The following is a 21415-nucleotide window of genomic DNA, read 5'->3' on the forward strand; positions in this document are numbered from 1 at the left end:
CTACATGACGAATTTCTTCTCTGTCTCTTACTGTAAGACAGCCGCTATTTTACCCTGAGAGTAGCTAAATAACGATTGTAGCTGTGCTTGCGTGATTCTTACATTCGAGCGGAATAGTTGATTAGCGACTCCCCACAAATCGGGAAGATGAATGCTCTCGCACAACCGAGTCGATGGATCTTACCTTGACATTTGAGTAGTTGTTGCGAGTTATTGGTTGTGTCTTGCGCTTATAGGGTTATAGTCATCGCTCTCGGTGCTTTGTTAAGCGTCACGCTTTAATCAGATATGTACTGTACTCATCTCTTATTTCCATATTTTGGGGTATTACTAGGAAGGTACTCAGAGGCGTCTCGAATTTTCTGCCAAAAACTCTCGTTGGTAGGACCGCATTTATCTGTCCTCATCGCAGAGAGTATTAACTTGTCCTGCTGGAGGAGAGATTGCTATACGACTAGCGTTATATGTGTCCCCGCATTGCGCACGTTTCCAAGCACAGAAGCATACCTTGACCTGGCTGGTCCGAGACCGCTGGCGACCACTCGGCGAGTCTGTGTGAGGTGCACAACCTTCCCTATAGTAGGGATCCATTGACCTTTTCTCATCAGGGACATTCACACAAGAACGCGCATGAGTGTGCTTGCCTCGGCCCCTTGAGGTCGGAACCTTCACAGTCATCACTCAATTCCTCCTGTCTCCACAAGGTATACTTTGTATGTCAAGAAACCTCGAATTAACATACTAGTCGTCTTTAATAATCAGTTTATTTTTTGCAATTTAATCAATTGTGGGGCTCAGTTGTGCGTGAACTTTGGTCTCGTAGACGAGTACCGCTCGTCGTCGTGTGTATCCCACTATCTGCCTCGGTGCACGAGGACTAGGGCAGAGGCGTGAACGAGGATGATCGTCTTTTGGGGCATGTTCTCGCTCTCCTTTGTGCCACCACGGGATGTGCTCAGGCCTTGGTGCAAGCGCCAAGTGCTCAGTCACCACGCACAGCAACAGCTTCGCTTACACCTACTTGGTAGACCACCCGGGCTTGTAGTGTGACTAAAGTACAATAACGGCCGTCCCAACTTCTGGAGTTGGCGTATGTGACCATGGACAAGACTGAAGAACACAGTCAGACCATCGCTTCTATACCTGCTAGTACTGCTGACCACACCCACTTGTGCAGCGAATCTTAAGACACGCGCCACTCTCTCCTTTCTCCCTCTCTTTTTTCTTTTCTTTTTTTAAGACTTCTACCTTACATGTACTCCAATCGTTTCGCTACTGGCATGCTATGTCTGCAGGCCAGAAGAGGGCACCAGATCTCGTTATAGATGGTTGTGAGCCACCATGTGATTGCTGGGAATTGAACTCAGGACCTCTGGAAGAGAAGCCTGTGCTCTTAACCTCTGAGCCATCTCTCCAGACCGACAGTGAGATTGTTTTTTTGACTAAGCGTGGCAGCTCACACCTTGAATCCCAACACTCAAGAAGCTAAAGCAGGATCGTCTAGAGCAGTGGTTCTCAACCTTCCTGACGCTGCAACTCTTTATACAGTGCCTCGTGTTGTGGTGGCCCCCAACCATAAAATGATTTCCATTGCTACTTCATAACTGTAATATCCTGCTGTTAAGAATCATCATACATGATATGAGAGCCCTTTGAAAAGGCCAGCCAACCCCCTCAATGGGGTCGTGACCCACAGGTGTTTTGAATCACAAAAGGACTGCGTTCCTCCTTTATACTTCGTTGACATGTCATTTGTTTCATGGAGGAGGACAGTGAGTAGGGAAAACTGTGTACCGTGTGACTGCTTGCATGCGTGTGTGTTTGCATATGTGTAGGCACATGTGTGCATATGGTGAAAGAGACCCTGTCTCAAACGTGGGGGTAGGGGGGAGAAAGACTGACAAGTTGTCCTCTGACCTCCACAACCTGTACCCACCGTGGGACACATACATGAGAGAGAGGAGGTGTGTTCGGGAGTAAATCATCGTCTTCGTATACAGCTGTGGGTAAATCAGGTGCTGACCAAACAGTGGTCGGGGGCCATATCCATCCATGGCCTTTTTCCCTTCTTTGTTTTTAAAAAGTAGAAAGAGGAAAAAAAGATTGAGCAAAGACTGTCTTTATATATGAGTGACCTAGAGTATATGTGTCTCACCCCTCAACTCTGTAGAAATCCTGCCCTGCCCGTCCCTACATTTCAAGTAGCAGAGAGAGAATGTCCAGAGAAAACCATGCTCGGTAGCCCTGCAGGGAAGCCTGTGCTGCCAGGGGTAGTCCGTGAGGCTGTATTGTGTGAACCAGTTGCCTTGAAACCGGTCTGGATGTTGGATCATCTGGGCCATGGTGTCATCGGAGACCTTTCAGGGGGTCTTGGCTGGTGAAACCTGATGTATCTTAATCTGGAACAAATCCACAGCCTCTGGCTTTCTGTGGAGACAAAAGCAGAACCTCTTTTCCAAAGTAACATATCCTTATATCCAAATTTTGAAGTCAAGGTACTTTTAAAATATACATTTTGGCATAACTCAACAGCTTTTGCAATCAAATGTTTTTCTTCAGTTACGAATATCAAAGACAACATAATCCAGATTCTCTGTGTGGTAGCCATCGTTACGTGGCTTATTTTTTATATTACCTTGAGCCTTGAGCCTATTGCTTTAAACTGTACCATTGTAAGCCCGAAACGGCGCTGTGGCTGCTGGCTCCGCCCACTTCAGCTTCCCAACATGGCAGTGGTACGTTTTCCGACAGCTCTGGGAGTCATCAAGTCTCAGAAATAGTGGGTCTAAGCTTTTATCAAAGCAGCGTGTAGCCCAGAAACCTCTTTTTTTTGTTTTGTACTAGCAAAGGCTAAATCCACTACGCAGCTTAATGTGCCACTTGCAGAGGCCTCATTCCCGCCATACTGCAGATCGAGCTCGCACACTAGGAACCCGCCAGAAACTCAAACCGGCAGGCTGCTGCTCATTTGAGAGAGACAATTAGGAAGCTGTTTTTAGCTCCATTTTAGAATCTTTTCTCAGGTTTTAGGTAGAAACTCTTGCCAACACGTTGGACGCCATTTGTTGCGTTTTATTTATATAGAGTGATATCCACAGCACACGGGGCTGCCTGCCGCTGCTCTGGTGGGTGCTGCTCCCATGCTCATCCTCCGTAACTTGTTAAAGGGGGGACATTTGGGGAGCAGTAAGTAGAACATGCGCTAACACGTCATAGCCTAGTATTGCGGATGTCAGCACATAGTGGGTAGAACTGTGTTAGGAGTGTGTAGATACTGACAGTGACTGTACTAAGCCTTATCGTACGGTAGTAAATAAAACTTACTCCAAATCTGGGATGTCAATTTTCCAAGTTTGAAGAATACAGTAAAAGGGAGACCATATTGATTCAAATCTAAGATTCTGCGAAAGGTCATTTTGATGGGAATGATTGACAGAAATTGTTGGTAAAACATTTTGACAGTTTTAAGCCTACAGTGAAATGCAAACCTGTTTCAGTGAGTCGGTTGGTGGGACACTGAAGGAAGCAGCAGTGGGAACCGTGTCCTAAACACTCCTGCTAAACCCCAGAAGCTGGAGTGGACGCCCATAGAGGAAGCCACAGAAACAGAGACGCTTTACAAAATAAAATGGCAAGAGAGTAAGGGACTGAGTGGACACCAACTACTCATTGGTGACTTCTAGTTGACATTCTCTGGAGTACAGTTGGGCTGTGGATACCATAGTTCTTCTGTGTATTTCTCCTAAAGACTACATACTTAATCCTTTCTGTTTTGCACTGGTATTCATAATATACAAAATGGAAACTATTAGGTAAATAACTAAAGAGTGCCAAGTTGACCAGAAGATAGTAATCAAACATGTTTTAGACAGTAAGGCAGGCAGGAGAAACATGGTAATGTTTCTTTGGGGGGAAAAATTGATTGAAATTTTATGAAAATCTGAAAGGGACTGTGACAGAAGTACTTTTAAGTATTTCATTTATCATTGTCGAAAGTGTTGTCCTTAAATGGGTTAAATCAGCTAGCTCTCTTCCTCGAGATATGAACTACATATTTTTTTATACCTTACCTCTTACAGCTAGATGCTGGTGTGCCAGAGAAAATAAGCCTGATATCCAGGGATGAGAAGAGCGTGCTGGTGGTGACGTACAGTGACCTAAAACGCTGCTTTGAAAATACCTTTCAGGAACTGATTGCGGCTGCAAATGGTCAGTTGTAGTATTTGCTGAAAGTGTCCACAGGGCATGGTGAAGGACTGAGCCTATAGCCAGTTGCACTACGGTGACCTGTCGCTGTCTCCTGCCACCAGGGCGATGAGCAGGAAGGAAGGAAGGAGTGGAGCTTCTTGCACTTGGGTCAGGTGCACTGTTACTTGAGAGGAAGAATGTCTCACTTTCTACGCACTCTGGCTGCCACAGGCCTCTGTGAAGAGTTTATGTCAGTGAATGATGCTCCTGCTTCTGTTTTCCACTTGTGTATGCACTAATTTTAATTTTTTAAAGACTTTTTTCTGATCTTTGACCTCTTGCCACATTGTATACTTATTAAGGGAACTATTTGCAAGGACATTGGGAAACAAAAAGAGGCAGCTTTTTGCCACCAAGAGATGCAGAATTTGCTTTTGGGGGTCGGGCCAGGTCAATAGTACAGTGTAGTAGTGCATAGTCCTTAAGAGTATCGTATGCAAGCTCTGTGTGCCACCTACCATTAGCTCAAATTGAAGCTTGTGTTGTGTTTAAGAACACACAAAGAGAAATATCAGTGAGTTGTTGAATATGAATTTTCCCCTATTTGTTGATTTAAATCCTTTTCCAGGTAACGATCGGAACAGTAGCTGAAGGAGCAGGCCCTGCTCTTCTCCAGGTTCGTTCGGAGCCTTCTTCAAAGAGCCTGCCAGTCAGATAGATACACTTACATTGATGCAATTTTTAATAGCAAAAATGAAATTGTGTTGAAGGCCTGAAGTTGAGGAGTTGTATTACTCTAAGGTCTTTGCAGTTTGCTTTTTTTGTCTTTGAACTACAGCTTTATAATGGTACTTTACACTGGATACAGACTTAGAGACACTGTGGAGGAGGTGGGCGGAGGAGCGCAGCAGTGGTCGATGCTTGGCAGTCAGACTCTGGAGGGACACTTGTCCGCTGTGCCTTTGCGCTCTCTGCTTAACCCAAAGTGACTGCAGGACCGTCCTGAGAGCCCTCTCAAAGTTCGCAGTGTGCCTGCCTCCTTGGAACGCTTATTATTTGGACATACCGTTGTCGCCAAACTCCTCAAGTATTTGTGAGATTTCTGGTCACTTTGATACCGAAGACTGCCAAATACATAGGGATTTTCTCCTAAGGCTGCCATGAAGACTTCATTTCCTTCTCAGAGCTGAGTGTTCAGTTTGTGCTGGGTGTGCGCCTCGAGACTAGGAAGAGAATGGAGAGACTCAGAAGGTCAAGACAGACTCCCAAGCACCTGCAGCTGACGTTACTGTCTTCATTTTTAACAAGCATACGTATTTGTATATTTCAGAGAAGTTTTTAACATTTCTCTGTCCACTTTTTATAAGCTTTAAAATGATTTTTCTCTGCCTTGAGATTTGCATCAAGAAAAAGCACCTCTCTTCACCGAAAAGCTTTGACTAGAGACACAGGTCACATGTCTAACAAGCACGTCTGCATCCACGAGTGGTCGCATCAGTTGTCAATGGAAAATCAATGGCTGCATTTGATCTGGATGGATTTAAAAGAACATAATGTTCACTATTCGAAGGATAATGAACATTTGCCACCATGATGGTCCTTTTGTTTAAAAGGGCCTTTTATTTAAGAGGAACAAGAACTTTTGATGTAACACGCAAAAGTCTTTATCATTAGCTCATGTATTTGAGGAAGAGCAGCTGTCTTTTTATATGTTTTTTGACAAATCATATTGTAATTCTTTTGTACAAAAAAGAACTACTTGTATTCTAGAAGAAATATGAAATGCTTAATTTATAAGCGGGCTGGAGATTTTTTCCAATATTGTTTTCTTTGAAAATGAAAGGGGATCATCTATTTTAGTTTTGGGGGCCTGGGAACTTTTTGAAAATTTTCATTTGTGGACCAATGTTATGTGAATGCTAAAGAAGGGCAGGGGTAAATTAGGGCTTGAACCTCTTGATCCGCATAGACCAGCAAACTTCCCCTCTGCAAGGCAGGTTCACATCACAAACCCAATGTCTGCATCGGAAACGCCAGTGTGCTTCAGCCCCTAGGAACCTCAGGGCTTGGTGTGGGTAGTTAAGGGAGTCAGCTGAACGTTTTCATGAGTAAATATTGTCAGCCAGAAAACAGTTGGTGTCAGGTAATGCATATTTTTTTAGCTTTATTTTATATTTATTTTTCATTTCATTTTTATTGGGAATGGTTTCAAAAGAACTCTGAGTTCTGCTTTGGTGTTTTTTGGGCGGAGGGTTTTTGTTTTTTTTTTTTTTTTTTTTTTTTTTAAGGGAGCCCTCTTTTCCACAATGTAAACCCATTTAGGAGGTTGTCTGAAAGTTAATATTTAGTCCATAGGAAGCCTTTACTATCTGAGAGTGTCGAATTAAGGATGTGAACTCCCCGTAACTTCCTGTTAGGACAGACAGAGCACGGAAAGGACAACCTGGAAATCATGTAGTGTCTCTCATTTCAGCTGTCTGTGCCTCTTCTAAACCTGTTGGTATTTACTTCTCTGCAGATGCCTTTGAGGGTGCCCTTGAACTTTGCTTTGACCTTGGTTCTGTCATTTGAATATCAACATTGTCCCTAAAAAGCACCAGTATGTTAAGTTCTAACGTCACAGTCCCAGTCTCTGTTGCTCATCTTTAACCCTGTTCTCAGTCTCTATGTGTATAGCAGTATTTTTTAATAAAGAATTGCAGAGATAAACTTGTCTTTGTTCTGATATTATTTTTTACCAGTTCATACAACAACACAGTGCTGTTGGTCTTGATTGGGTTTTGAAGATTACTACCTATGTGTTTCGAAGAACTTCTTCCTTGGGGTGAGATGGCAGCAGGTCTGATCGGTGGCTCACCACTTACTTGTGTGTCTCCTGTGCCGGTCTGTGTGGGAATAAGGCTTGCAGATCTGAGGGCTTGCTGACAGGACAGGGAGTGGCATGAGCTAGTCCCTCCCCCTTTGGGGAGGGACCCCGGGGCCTCACAAGAGCTAGCTGTGATGCTTCTACTCAGCTGCACCCTCTGGCTAAGTGTGTCTTGGGGTCATTTGCCACATGGAGGAGAGACTCTGCCAGTTTCTCCAGAAACATTCCACAAGGATAAATTGTGCCAAAACGTTAGCATTTGTTGACCATAAGTAGTACTTTATTGTGGGGTTTTTCTTGCTGTACGATTGGAATTTCTGTGATCTGAAGAGGTGAGTCTACAGGCGTAGTGGGAGGACGGCGCGCGACAAGGAGAGGAGATTGCTTCCAGTGGAGACGGGCAGACGGCTTGTCAAGGGGGCGGGGGGGGGGGCTTCTGTAGAGAAACATTTGTGGGTAGGAATCAAATGAAGACCAGTTTGTAAGGTTTGTAGGGTAAGATGTTGTTAAAGCCAGGCCAGTGTCGGATTCGGTGAACTCCGACAATGGTGCAGCCAGCTCTTGATCCCATCTCTTGAGGCAGTGGACTGTTCTTCCACTTGTAACCCACAGGGGCCTATGTGATATTTTATTTGTACTGAAATGTAATTTTAATTTTATGTTAATAAATAAAGTTGCCCTGGGGTCAGAGCTATTAGAGCCATAGCAAGAGCGTGGTGGTTAGAAGAGCTAGGTAGATTTCTGTGTGTTCAGTGATACAGCCAGTATTGGAGACATATGTCTTTAAGACCTGGAGGGCGGTACTTACAGGCAGTGATGAGGCAGTCATGTGGTTGGGTTTAGAACCAATGAGAAGGCAGAACAGAAAGACTATTTAAACACAGACAAACAGGAAGTAGCTCTCTCGGGGAAGTTAGGAGCACTGCAGGAGGTAAGATTTTATCTCTGAGCTCTGACCTCTCGGCTTTCTCTTTTACATTGGCTCTGTGTTTCTTATTTTAATAAGACAATTGGTTACATCTACAGGGGCCCTTGTGAAATCTCCCTCCACATAGACGGCAGAGGCAGAAGGAGAAAGGTTTGGATATTTATTGTCTATTTTATGTCAGGTGTAGTTCTCAAAGCCAAAGGAAGATACTTTTCTGGTGTTTGGAGCTTCCAGCTGTTTCTTCTCATTCCATGGACAGTTATTTCAGTTGTATTTACACCGAGTTAATTACTATAAATCTTGTAGACATGCTCTAAGCCATACATAAGAGAGAATGCAGTCTACTGTTGAAAAGACATCATCATAGGTTTTGGTTGGGATGAAGGGGAGACTAGCATGTATGTAGTGTTTAGAAGGTAATTATGGTTAGGAGAGGAGAACCAGCAGTTACCAGATTTAGCAAATAAAGAGTCGAATCTCAGCCGGGCGGTGGTAGCGCACGCCTTTAATCCCGGCACTCGGGAGGCAGAGGCAGGCGGATCTCTGTGAGTTCGAGGCCAGCTTGGGCTACCAAGTGAGTTCCAGGAAAGGTGCAAAGCTACACAGAGAAACCCTGTCTCGAGAAACCAAAAAAAAAAAAAAAAAAAGTAGTCGAATCTAAATATCAGATAACATAACTTTTTTAGCATAAGCCTCTGGCGTAGGGAACATTAATACCACGAAAATCCTCTTGTCTGTAATTCTCATTTCCCTGGCCATGTTTGCCCCTCTGGATGTGGTGGTGCGGTTTCAGAGGGTGGCCTGGACAGAGGGCTCTTGAAGCCCGTGCTGAGGGAGGGCTTGAAGGCAGTGGAGTCGCCAGCCCCACGGGAAGGAAAGGGCAGGAGTGTAGGATGCACAGAGAGATGTGTGCTGCTAGGACGGGGTAACGTGAGAACTTGGAAAGTTTCTAAGGAAGGCCGAGTGTTCCACCTGTGGACCTTTGTTTTGGCCCATGACCCCAGGGGAAAGGCTACCGAAGAGTACTGTGACACAGTTACTCCAGCTCTAGTGTGAAGGACAGACCAGGGAGGTGTGCAACCACGATGCTAGAGCAAGATGCTAGAGCAAGATGCGGGAGTTTGTGTGACCTTCGAAGGGAAGGGCGGGGCGGGCTTCTGGTCGTCCTTTAGAACTAGAACCAGCCATCCCTGTGCTGGGACCCAGCAAGTTTTTTCAGCATTCCTGACCTATGAAAGCCCCAAATCTGGAGGTGTGTTTTACTCTGCAGAGTCTAGGAAACATTTACTAGGTCACCCCGATGCTGAAGAAAATAATTCTCAGATGTCCTGTCAATTTCCAGAGTCGTGAGAAAATATCTATTTTCTGACACGAAGCTGGTTCCTGAAGCATTCTTCAAATCATTTCCCAAATGAGTGACTTAGTTATGAAAACTAGCCTTCCCCCGCAACCCAAGGCAGCCAGCTACCATGTCCGTTCAAAAACCAGTGTTTTAAAAATATTTCCGATTCTTGAAGACTAAATAAATACCTCTCAAGTTTACTGAGATTGGTCATGTATTCTTTTGTCTTGCGTTTGTACCCAAGAATGTTTGTCTAGTTCCTGCCTTGTGTTTCTCCAGGCTAGCTCCCCAGGGTATTATCAGCCAGATACACGAATAGCCACTCTATGTCTAGTGCCTGAATGTCTCTTCCAGGATGTAATCCATAGGGCCGATTGGAGACATCTAAGGTGTAGCACTTTTCTTGGGGGAATTTCTTGTGTTTTGTGCTTTTTTTGTCCATTTGTTGTTGCCCACGTCTACCCTCTCATCTACGTGTGCTCACAATACACACGTATTTTTGTAATTGTGTATTTGTTTATTAGTTGAAAATGAGCATTTAGAGGAGATGCCTGCTTTTAACTATTTGCTCCTCATAGGCAGCCAGCAGCCCCTCTGTGAGATTTATTGGTTCGTGATCTCACTCATTTTGGTATTTCTGGGCAAGCTGTCTGTGGTGGTTAGTTTTAAATAATCAACTTGCCACAAATTAGAATCCCCTGAGCAGGAGCCTTAGTTGAAGAATTATCTTGGCTGTATTAATTAACCTGGGAAGGCCCACCCCAAATGTCGTGGCACCATCTGGTAGCCGCCCAGGTAAAAAGCACTCAGAAAAAGGAAGATCATTCATCCTCTGCTTGCCTAACCTTCCCTTGGCCGCTGAGTTAATTGACCTCATTTCCTGAGAACTAGCTTTTCCCAGTTTCCAACGTGGACGGAAGACCACCAGCCTTGCAGACTGACAGACCACCAGGAAGTCAGTATCTTCGGTGTGAGATAGCCACTGTGCAGCTCTGACTGCTGAAGCATCTAGCCTCAGGGACCAAGGACCAACCAAGTTCTCGGCCCCTGGGCATAAGGTAGCTGTCACTGGACTGTTTTGACCGTACTGCTAAGCCAACGTAATAACTCTAAGTGTTAGCTGTTTTAATTCTCTGTGTATGAGTGTGTCGTCTGCATGTATGCATATGCCCCACATGAGCGCCTGGTTCTTGAGAAGGCATGGGGTCTCCTGGCACTGGAGTTACGGACTGTCTCCAGGTGTCACGTGGGTGCTGGGACCCAAACCTAGATCTTCTCCAAGAACAGCAAGCGCCGTGGTCGACCACTGCGCCCCTCGACCCTCATGAGTCACCTTCAAACGTGCATAGTTTCATTCTGCTGGTTCTGTCCCTAGAGAATCTCAAATGCACTGCCTTCTGTGAATTTTCCTTTCCTTGTGGCCTCAGCTGCCACTGTGTGGGACCAGGGGGGGGATCTGTCACATGCCCCTGCTCCAGTCGTGCTTGCTCTAATCTTCCTTGCGTCCTGCTTGATAACTGATACTTCGTGAGCTGGCCCGGCACTCCGCCGTCACCCCACCCACCCCGAGGCACACCCAGCATCCCTTTTTCCCTCTCTTACAAGGAAAGTAAGAAAACACTTGGTTTTGAAAGTGAGTTTTATTAAATGAAGATAATATACGAAATACATTCATCATGACTAAAAGGTGGGACCAGATCATGTCTTAGTTCTGTCTCTGGCATACCATCTTGATTTATATAAAAGTAACTTTAAAATTCCAGTTTCTTTAAATAGTTATGCACAAAACATACAGATACACACACACACACACACACACATACAGGTACAGTTCCTACCACGGTCGGTCAAAAGATGCCCTCTTCCTTGACTGAGCTGATTGATAGGCAGGGGAGCAAGGCACTCCGGCCTGTGCAGCAGGTTTCAGGGTTTGAACAGCTCTGTGGGCCCCTGGGGATCTCTCTCGGGTTAACCTAGACCTGCCTGAGGTTTCAGCTCCCTGGTTACACATTGGTGATCTTGAACACTAGGAGAAATGTTTGTTCGTTCTTTGTGCCGACCACTTTGGCCTCAAATGGCAAATGGCCTTACGTCACTGTCCGAGTCCCAACGTCCGAACGGGCACACTGCAGCGAGGTATGTGTGTCACCACACGTCGCCGTTTGTCTTCCTGCCTTAAAAACTCGGGTGATCTGTCTTCTTCCTTTCTCTTCGCTGATGGACTTCCATGGACTCCAAAGCTAAGTCCTCAAGCAGAGCCAGAGAATCCCAATAGATTTTCTTTACTTTTGTGGGAAAAGGGACCTTGCTAAAGTCTCTTATTGATTAAGAATCAGATGATTAAAATCAAAATAGTACAGGACTGGCTAAGGTTTTCTTCTTTCACTAATGGCTGAATGTCTGAATGATTTGAAAATGCTGACATCACTCATTTCTCTGGCAGCCTGTGTCTGATGGCCTGACTTAGACACTCGCCAGCTGACACGAGCTTTTGCCGATACACAAGGATGTCTTCCCCCAGCCCTGCCTGATTTCTTTCTACCCAGTTCCTGGTTGAAAGCCCTTTCCTACTTGGCTGTCCTGGCCAGTGAGTACCCCAAGAGTCACCGTGGCTGCTCACTGTCTCACTGGGGATTGTGCCGAGCCTCCGGTCTCGTCAGACAGAACGTCAAGAGTGTGGTGCACAGGGGCGTGGGCAGACATGCCATTGGTCAGGCCATAGAATCAAGTGGCATAAAGGAAGCGTGGTCTGCTCTCACAAGGCAACCACTCATGTCTGCCCTGCTGTGACTGGCGTCAGCAGGTGCACACGTCCTAAACACACAGACCGTAATTTGTACATACAACATTTAACAGAGCCAATTCTAGAGATCCAAGGGCTTAAAATCTCTAGACCCCAAAGAGGAGGCACCCTTTTCTACCCTGTCTCCCCATTTCTACCCTGTCCCCATCATCCTTAGACCCCCAGGTAGGGTCTGAAACAGATGAAAATAGGATTATTTTTTTCCTTTTGATGGCTCATTGACTAATAGCCTGAGTCCCCGCTGTGGAAATAGCTTCACAAACCACACGTCGCCTCTTCTTCCAGTGAGCATAAAGTGCTTAGTAAACATTGGCTAATGCTCTTCTGCTCCCCTCAGATTGGCTTGAGGCGGTGAAACAGATGATAAAGGAAAAAGAAAACTGAGGTCCCAGCTCTGTGGGTGTAATTGGTTTGGCCATTATACATGGAGCGTTTACTCTGTCTTTCTGGGTTCGAGTCCATTAATCCTGGTTTGGGTACAGAGAAAACAATCTTCTAGACTCTCTTAACTCTCCCCAGCTTCCTTGAATAGCTAACTGTATAAACAGGATGGTGTAAAAGTGTCTTTCTTATCTCTATATTAATACTTGAAATAGAACCTGACTGTTTAAAATGTGGCTTTTGAGTCTATTGGTGGACAACCTCGCTAGGCCAAACTGGACCGCTCAGCTCCCTGTGAGCAATAGGCTAAATTGAGGCCTCCAAGCTTGGGTCAGATCTCAGTGCATCTCACTAGAAGAACTAATGGTAAGTATGACTTGAGAGTCAAGTGCCACCCTCACTGATGTGTGTTAAACATGCTGTGGATGGTAATGGACAACAGAAACAGACTCCCAGGGAACAACGTAAGATGTTCTGTGGTTCCTGAAAACATCTAGAAAATGTCCCATACATTCTGCCCTGTCACCTCTTGGTAGGGTGCCCAAAAAGCAGAGGCCAGGAATGAGAAACCAATGAAGCGGCATTGAGGAGGCCTCTCCTCCACCGTCTCCACAAGACACATCCCAAGGCCGTTTCCCGTCCCTCTTGTTCTCTCTTCCTCGCCTCCATAAGTGTCGTAATGCCTGCTAGAGGACTCCAGAGACACAGAGCGGGCTGGTGCATGCTGCTGCGAGCTAGGGGCCCTACTGCGCCTGCCCCCACAGCTGCAGGGAGGGTAGATGGGCACAAGGACCCATGCCGGGTGCCATGGCCAGCAGATGCCCATCCAGGGTGCCCTGAGGCTTTGGGGGCAGGAGCAGGTGAGTCATTGGGCTTAGGATTTCTCTTACACGGAGTCACATGAGGATTGAGCAATAGTGTTCCTCACTTGTCACTATCTGGGGTTACATTCTTGTTAGTCAAACAACAACAACAACAAAAACAACAAAGCACTATTAAGTCACAAAAAGCAGCCGGCTCCTGTGGAGAGAAATAAGTGTAAACTCATATATGCATAATACTGTCGGGCTAGTTGTCTGGCTTGTGTGAAGCGTTAGGCGGGCGGGCAGGAGTACAACACCACGGAGTTGTAGTCTGGGGGTGGAGAGCAGCACAGATCCTTCCCCAGCTCAGAGTGGTCATGCGCAGGCCTGATGTGGCCACAGCTGGAGAAGCAGACGCTGGACCTGGGGACATCGCAAAGCCCCGACTCCTTGCTTTTACTTGTTATTCTCAAGCTAAAGAGAAAGGTACAAATGGTCAACCAGATGTCTCTGAGACGTTTTCCGGGAGAGGACGAAGCCCTACCTTTTCTTAGTGGGCCAGCTGTCTGCACCTGTTCTAGAATCCTGCCTGTCTCCGGTCACACTGCCTTCCTCGTGCCCGTCTGGTATCACTGGGTGGAGCGGGCATGCCGGTGGCTGGGAGTGGGATGTGTTGATGAGGTGGCGCAAACCCTGGGGTTCTGACTGGAAAACAAGCCCTGGCAGTAGCCCTCTCCTGTTCTTGAGTCAGATAGCTCCTGTGATCAGCTTTTAAACAAAAAATAGGCCCCTGCCTGCCTTTCCCCAGTATCTTGTCACATCCTGGGAACCTGTGATTCGCCCCACAACTAGATAGGTAGGTAGGTAGGTTAGGTAGGTAGGTAGATAGGTAGGTAGATAGGTAGGTAGGTAGATAGATAGGTAGGTTAGGTAGGTAGGTAGGTAGGTAGGTAGGTAGGTAGGTAGGTAGGTAGATAGGTAGATTAGGTAGGTAGGTAGGTAGGTAGATAGGTAGGTAGGTAGGTAGATAGGTAGGTAGGTAGGTAGGTAGGTAGGTAGATAGGTAGATTAGGTAGGTAGGTAGATAGGTAGGTAGGTAGGTAGATAGGTAGGTTAGGTAGGTAGGTAGATAGGTAGGTAGGTAGGTAGGTAGGTAGGTAGGTAGGTAGGTAGATAGGTAGATTAGGTAGGTAGGTAGGTAGGTAGGTAGATAGGTAGGTAGCCTCCAGCATAGAGAACCGTTGAAGTCGTCTATGCCAGTGGAATGCCCAGCAGGAGCCCCAGGATTCTGCCAGTGGCACAGAGCAGGAGGAAGGGCTGACCGATGGGTCAAGGCAGCGGTTTGTGGAGAAATCCGCATGTGAGACATGGGTAATGGGTTCAGCAGGATGCAGAAAACCCTTAGTGTGCAAGTTTGGATTCTCAGGGTGGCACACAGGACTTTGTCTCCTTGTGTAGACCCTGCTGGCCTAGGGACTGGAAACAGGAGTGGTGTCTCGTGAGCCTGTGAACACGGCCCAGCCCTCCCTTCACAGCTGGACACATCTGGCTCCTTTCCACCAAGGCCCTGTGCTTCTGAGGCTAGGCCTGCCTCTTGCATGAACTCCCTACATGGTTTCCTTTCTCTGGGCCCAGTCTTCCTTGCCACAGAGCCCGGGGTTTCTATGTCCAATAGATGTCCCCTCTCTGCCCCTAGGGGCGCGGGGAGTGGGGGGGGGTGGTTCTGCTATACCTGAACACTAGGAGGCCAGGTAGCCTTGAACAGGCCCCCCCCCATCGTTCCCGGCATCCTCCTCCACGCCCCACCCTCGCCCACCCCCACCTCCACCTCCTTACTCTATCTTCCTCGAGGCCTTGGGCTTGCTCTCAGTCCAGGTGAATCGCTTCAGCAGCGGGGAGGCCAGCAGAGTGCTGGTGTCCAGCTGGTAATCCTGTGGGAGGAAAGAGGAAGATGCCTCACCCGCCTAGCTCGGAAGGCTCCACAGGACTGGGGAGACACCTCTGAGGTGCTGCCCTCATCACCCACAACCCCCTGCCCGTTGGCACTGAGCATTTTCCCTGCACTGCCAACTGTGAGCTTGACAGAGACAAATGGTGTCTGTTCCGGGCTACTGCGAGACCCTTCTTCCAGACCCTTCCCCAGAGCCTCGGCAGCGGTGGGAGGTGGGGACAGAGACAGGGGCTTGCTGGCCAGTTAGTTTAGCTCAAACTCTGAGCTCTGGGTTCATTCAAAGACCCTGTCTTAAAAAAACAAACAGCAAAAACTCCAGTAAGGTGAACAAGTAAGGAAGGCACCCATCCTTGGCCAGTGGACCCCACATACACGTTCATGGGCAAGTACACATGCACATGTGCATACTCTCGCGCATACACACATGCATACACACATAGGATGGAAAATTGCATGTAACTGCTTCATATTTTCCGTGTGAAACCTTCATGCACATGATCATATATATTAAAACCAATCAGGGCTGGAGAGACGGCTCAGCCGTTAAGAGCACTGGCAGCTCTTCCAGAGGATCCAAGTTCAATTCCCAGCAACCGCAGGGCAGCTCACAGCTGTCTGTAACTACAGTTCCAGGGGGTCCACGACCTTCACACAGACATGAAGGCAGACAAAACAAGTCTCTGAAAAAAACAAAAACTAATCCTGGTGGTTGTCTATGGGTATTGCTGCCATACGTAAAATTCCTGGGGAGTTACAGAGGCGGCTGGTTCTTTTTCTTGGCGAGTCTGTGGCACTGGCAGGTCCCCCCTGGCCTTGGAGTCCAGGAACTACTGTGGTTCAGTCATCTTCAGGGCGGGGCTCTCTTACTCTGCCACCACAGTGTGATGTCCCGTCGGAGTGACTCCACACTCGGTCCCTGCTCGCTCAAAGGCTCTCCCTGGGCTGTGTAAACACCAGCGGGGACCCAGGCCGGGGAAGATGCTGCCGTCATTCCCCACGTTGTAGGGGAGCCTAAGCTTGAGAAATCCTGAGGTTCGCTGAGTGTTGTTCCTGGTGCTCGAAACACTACCTACTTGATCACGGCATTCTACATGGGAACGTCTGTTTTGAAGTCACCACGTCCCTTCATCTTGAGTGTCTATGCGGTTCAGGTCTTTGTTTGCTTATTTTGAAACATGTATTTTAGTGTATGGGTAATTTTTTTCCTGCATGTATGTGCACCCTGGTACCCCCAAAAAAGGGCTTCAGGTCTCCTGTAACTAGCTAGAGTGACAGACGGTTGTGAGCCACCATGTGAGTCCTGGGAACCGAACTTGGATCCTCCGGAAGAGCGACCGGTGTTCCTAACTGCTGTGCCGCTGTCTCTCAGGCCCCGGCATCAAGGTTTCTGCTCTTGAATCATGGCACTGTGTTTGTCTCAGGAGCCCACGGTCAGCCATACCAGACGTGCACTCCTGCTCTGCCTTCCTCCCCACATCTTAGTCTGTCAGTCCCCTTCAAGGGATTTCCAGAGACTTGCTAACAGAAGCTCCTGGTTTGCCGGCCACTCTGCATGCTCTGACCAGTGTGTCTGGGTGGGAACGTGGCTGCTCGGCTGCAGGGCCTTAGGGTGAAGGGTCTGGGGCCCACATGGACTTCTTTCAGACCTAGTATGCTATAGCACAAGGCCCAGCCACTCACACATCTTACACTCTCAAGGAAGGGTGCATCTCTGACAGCCTACAAGGGAGTCTAGTGAACATACACACAGGACCACTCCGCTTCCCCTCCCAGGAACTGCTGGAAAAGAACGGCCCCTGAGTGAGTCCCAGGAGTTCTTCAAACCGCGGAATTCTCTTTCAGATCAGTTCTGCATGGTGAGGTCTGGCCATCTGTTCTTCCCCCATATTGTCAATCTTGGCCTCTGTCAATCACCGGCCAAGCGCTGCTGGGCTGGGTGCTCATACAAGAAGAGGTTTCCGGCAGAGGTCACCGGGTGTCACTATGGTGACTTACTTCAAACACGGAGGTGGCATTTGGTGAAAGCTCCTCCAAGGTTTTGATTCTTTCCAAGCTCAGGAATTTAAAAGCATTTACATATCTAAGGAAGAAGTAGAAAGAATAATCAATGCAGGAAAATAATCAATACACACGCCTTCGATGAGTCTGGGCGGGTCCCACCTACCAACCAAAATACCAGCTGCCTCAGTTTCCTTAGTACCCTCTAGGAATCCTCATGGTGACGTCACTTCCTCCATGCGGTCAACTCACAGTTTATTTATAGTCTTCAGGAAAACCCTAAAAGGGTCCACTCCAGTTCCTCATGGAGTCAAAAAATGCCAGTTGTAGAGGAGCTCTGAATGAGACCTCATCTGGCCCAAGTGTCTTGGTGACACACGAGACCAATGCCCCAGGAGGCAGAGTGACTTCATCTTATCACTTATTGCTGTCTGCTTCCTAAGAGGACATGGAGTGACAAATAAATGTCCCATTGAGACCTCACAGCTGATTTCAGTGTACAACTGAGGGGAGCCCACGTGGTACATTCCGGACCACAAGTACAATCGGGAGAAATGAGTGATGTTTGTAAGATTTCTCAGTGACCACCTGCCAGTTTTCATTTGTGATCTATTGGAAAGGCCTGATGGGATATCCCATTGGATGGATGCTCATAAGCAAACCCACTCATCAACTAAACCGCTGTCTGGTAGTCATAGCAGCTGCAAGGCCCAGGCTCGTGGGCTAGACTCCTCTGGAGTCTCTGGCTAAGCAACCTACTAGAAGGGCTGACGTTAGCTTCCCGCCCTTCTTCCCATTTCTACCCCAGCCAGGCTTTATCATTTAAAACGAGGTGAGTGGCTAGGTGTCAGGTCTGAGCAGTGATGTCCACCTATCATCCTCACAGCTCTGGGCTGCCTGAGGACGGCTTCAAAACCTGTCACAGATGGCTGCCAGTGGTTTCCAGCTGCCGCATCCCTCTCCTGTGTTTCCCTGGTAACGGAACTGAGGTCCAGCCTGAAAGCTGTGCCTCCTGCAGCTGAAGATCCCAGAAGGCTCTAAAGGGACCCTAACCGCGTTAGGGACCTGGAGAGCGGGTCCATCTTCCTGGGTTACAAACTCAGTTATTTGGTCGTCACACATTTCACTAAGTTCCCATCTCTCCAGGTGACAGGGTGGACAGGTCCTTATTTGTCAAACAGGGATAATGCGTACTTTGCAGGAACAGCTCTGCACATGGAAGTTGTTGATATGTACAAAATGCCAGCACAACACCAGACCAGAGCATGTATTTCTGTGACCACAGGGCCACCACACATTCCATACGCTGTAACTGCCCACACTGGCTAGCACACTTTCTCAGTAACTATTTGTTCTCTTAGCTGGAACCCAGTTTCCTCTACAGTAATGCGGTATGTAAATGTTGGTTAGGTGAAGATAAAGAACAAAAAGAGAAGGTTGGTTGTGTGTGTGTGTGTGTGTGTGTGGTTATGTTATTTGAGACAGGTTTCTCTGTGTTTCCCTTGCTATCCTGGAACTCTCTCTGTAGCCCAGGCTGGCCTTGAACTCACAGAGATCCACCTGCCTTTGCCTCCCAAGTGCTGGGATTCACCGCCACCAGGTTTAGTTTTATTTAGCTTCATGTAACTTTTCTTCTTCTTGGTTGTTGTTTTTGAGACCCTGTTTCACTCTGTAACCCCAGCTGGCTCTAAACATGTATCCTCCTGCCTCAGCCTCCTGGATTCTGGGATCCCAGCCCTGTGCTACTACTCTTCGCTAGTTTTAGTTTATGTAAAGTTTAATCAAAGTCATTGTCATGAAAATCAGGCTACAGTTCTAGAATAAGATAATACCTTGAGAAAATACAATGTCTTATTCATTAGAAATTTAGAAAAAAAGGAAAAGACATAGGCCTCCAACTTACTAACATACAGACAAGACATGGCAGAATGCTAACAACAGTTGGACTCAGGAGGCAGAGTAGATGGCGGTTCTTTCTTTTCTCTATTTCCTCCTTTCCTTCCTCCTCCCTCCCCGCCTTCTGTCCTTATCCCCTCTTCTTTCTGTGGTAAAACTGGGGAGCAGAATCTCACCTCACATCATCAGAGCTTCCAGAATGAAACGCTGGAGCTGTAAAGCCATCCTTGAAAAAGTCCTCAGGGAAGGTGGGGACTGAGTACGTGAAGCCACTGTTCCTCGTCAGGATGGCATTGATCGGGATGTAGTCTTTACCATCCTAAACACCAAAGACAGACCTCTAATCACAGAAGTTTCTCCTCCAAGGACACACACATACGCTCGTGCACACACTCGAGCACACATACTTTCTCACTCTAAACACATAACACACATATTCCCTGACACATACATACACTTTCACATACTCTGTCTCTGTCTCTCTCTCTCTCACACACACACACATACACCACTTTTTATTGCTGTTCTTTCCAATTCCATTAGGAATACATTCATCCTTCTGATCTAAACGTTACCTGTTGGACGTTGGCTTGAAGCAGGTCACCGAGTTTCTCCACGAGTTCTGCAAACCGGGGCCTCTCTTTGGGGTCTTTGTGCCAGCAATCCAGCATGATTTGGTAGCTGTTGATGAGGAACACACAGAAAGAGCTGGAGAACAGTGGGGTTTATAGAGCCGCCCTGCACAGTCTGAAGTGAGGATTGGGCTCCCATCGCAGACGATGCTTTTTATAATGTGTGATGTGGTTTCATTTTTAGGTTTATAGCATCAGTGCCTGGGGGCACACACATGTCTACTGAACACCTGACCCACCTTCGTTAGGTGCCAGGACGGGGTCTTACAGATCAAAGAAGGGGACTTAGATAGGAAAGGGGTGCTCTGTGCAGTTGGGGGTAAGTGGAGCACTCCTATCTCAGGAGGAGGACGGTGTCCCCAAAGCTGAAAACAGTCACAGCCTGACTGGTTTGTAGCTTGTGATGGCCACTTTATTCTTGTTGTTGTTTTGCTCTGGTTTGTTTTTTGAGACAGGGTTTCTCTGTGTAGCTTTGTCTGTCCTGGAACTCACTCTGTAGACCAGGCTGGCTTTGAACTCACAGAGATCCGCCTGCCTCTGCCTCCCGAGTGCTGGGATTAAAGGCGTCCACCACCCACCCAGCCTCCCGCTTCATGAGTTGTAATGAAGGTTGGTTCCACTTGGCTTCTCTGTAAGCATGTGACATCTTCACACCCTCACACTCCCTTAGGAGGTCCTCATTTCCTCGGGAAGGTCTGCAGACTTCCTGGGGGTGCTCCTTAGATTCTTGGAAGGGCTCCCACACTTCCTTGGGAAGGCTCTGCACTGGAGGCTGGTGGGGAAGGCACCAGCCCACGACGTGGGTCATTTCCAAACTAGGTCCATAGACAGTAGACTTCAGTAGTTCCTCGGGTGTGTGCAAGGTTCCTTTGTGTGGCGGCTTATTTTTTTGCTCAGAATGTCAAAGTCCCTATTACAAAGTAGTTTGTGAACACTAAGGCAAACAGACGGGGCTTCTGGGTTGGAAACATGGGTCTTAATATCATAGAGACTGCACCTTGTCCTCAGGTTTCTGTGTCAGCAGGTTCTTTTGCATTCTGTTTTCCTCTTAGAGTTTGGCTGTGTTGCTGCTGGGCTGTCCTCTCGGTCATGGGCACTGGGACTGGAAGTCTGGATGGACTCCCTGTGCAGAGCACACGCCGGGGATCCCCACACACACTGTGCCAAGGGCTCCCCTGAGCTCTCTCTCCCAGAGGTATATCTTTCCATCATCTCTTCTTTCGCAGGAGCCTTTGGACCAGAGCAGACTCTGACTACATCAGAGTAAAATCTGACTAGGCTGGGACTTCAGAACGAGGTCTGGATCAGCCTGTGCGGCCTGGGGCTTCATCTCCACTTTCTGTGGCCAGGGCGCTCGCACGGCAGCACCCCCAGAAGCTCTGCTGCTCTGGGAAGTCTTCAGTCACGGTGCAGGGATTACTTACGGTGCTGGCAGCTAGGGGCGGCTCCGGGAAAAGCCCAAGGGATGCTGGGAATCATTCTGCCCTGCCAGCTGCTACATGCATGCCCCGGGCGGCCCTGACAGTCCCTGTGTCTCTTCGAGATATGCTTGTTTTGTCTTAAGACAGGCCATGGCCGACAAAAACAGGTAAGAAGACAGGGAGGTCTAAAGAAGAGAAGGACATTG

The 21415-nt window shown here is 47.6% G+C and overlaps 2 protein-coding genes across 2 annotated transcripts in view; one reads left to right on the plus strand and one right to left on the minus strand.

Moving 5' to 3' along the window:
* The window catches only part of Pan3 (poly(A) specific ribonuclease subunit PAN3), a 126674-nt gene extending 119777 nt beyond the window's left edge, over nucleotides 1-6897 (plus strand). The window contains 2 exon segments of the mRNA XM_028878019.1: nucleotides 4047-4209; nucleotides 4817-6897. Of these exon segments, the coding sequence (XP_028733852.1) occupies nucleotides 4047-4209; nucleotides 4817-4839 (186 nt within the window). The 3' untranslated portion in view covers nucleotides 4840-6897.
* A 4047-nt stretch (nucleotides 6898-10944) lies between these two features.
* Nucleotides 10945-21415, minus strand: part of Flt1 (fms related receptor tyrosine kinase 1) — a 167845-nt gene continuing 157374 nt past the window's right edge. The window contains exons 26-30 of the mRNA XM_028878044.2: nucleotides 19732-19837; nucleotides 19333-19475; nucleotides 17258-17342; nucleotides 15148-15242; nucleotides 10945-13785 (exon numbers count right to left, since the gene is read on the minus strand). Of these exons, the coding sequence (XP_028733877.1) occupies nucleotides 13602-13785; nucleotides 15148-15242; nucleotides 17258-17342; nucleotides 19333-19475; nucleotides 19732-19837 (613 nt within the window). The 3' untranslated portion in view covers nucleotides 10945-13601. The remainder of the gene's footprint in view (nucleotides 13786-15147; nucleotides 15243-17257; nucleotides 17343-19332; nucleotides 19476-19731; nucleotides 19838-21415) is intronic.

This window comes from Peromyscus leucopus, chromosome 23 (assembly GCF_004664715.2).
Source record: "Peromyscus leucopus breed LL Stock chromosome 23, UCI_PerLeu_2.1, whole genome shotgun sequence".
NCBI lineage: Eukaryota > Metazoa > Chordata > Mammalia > Rodentia > Cricetidae > Peromyscus > Peromyscus leucopus.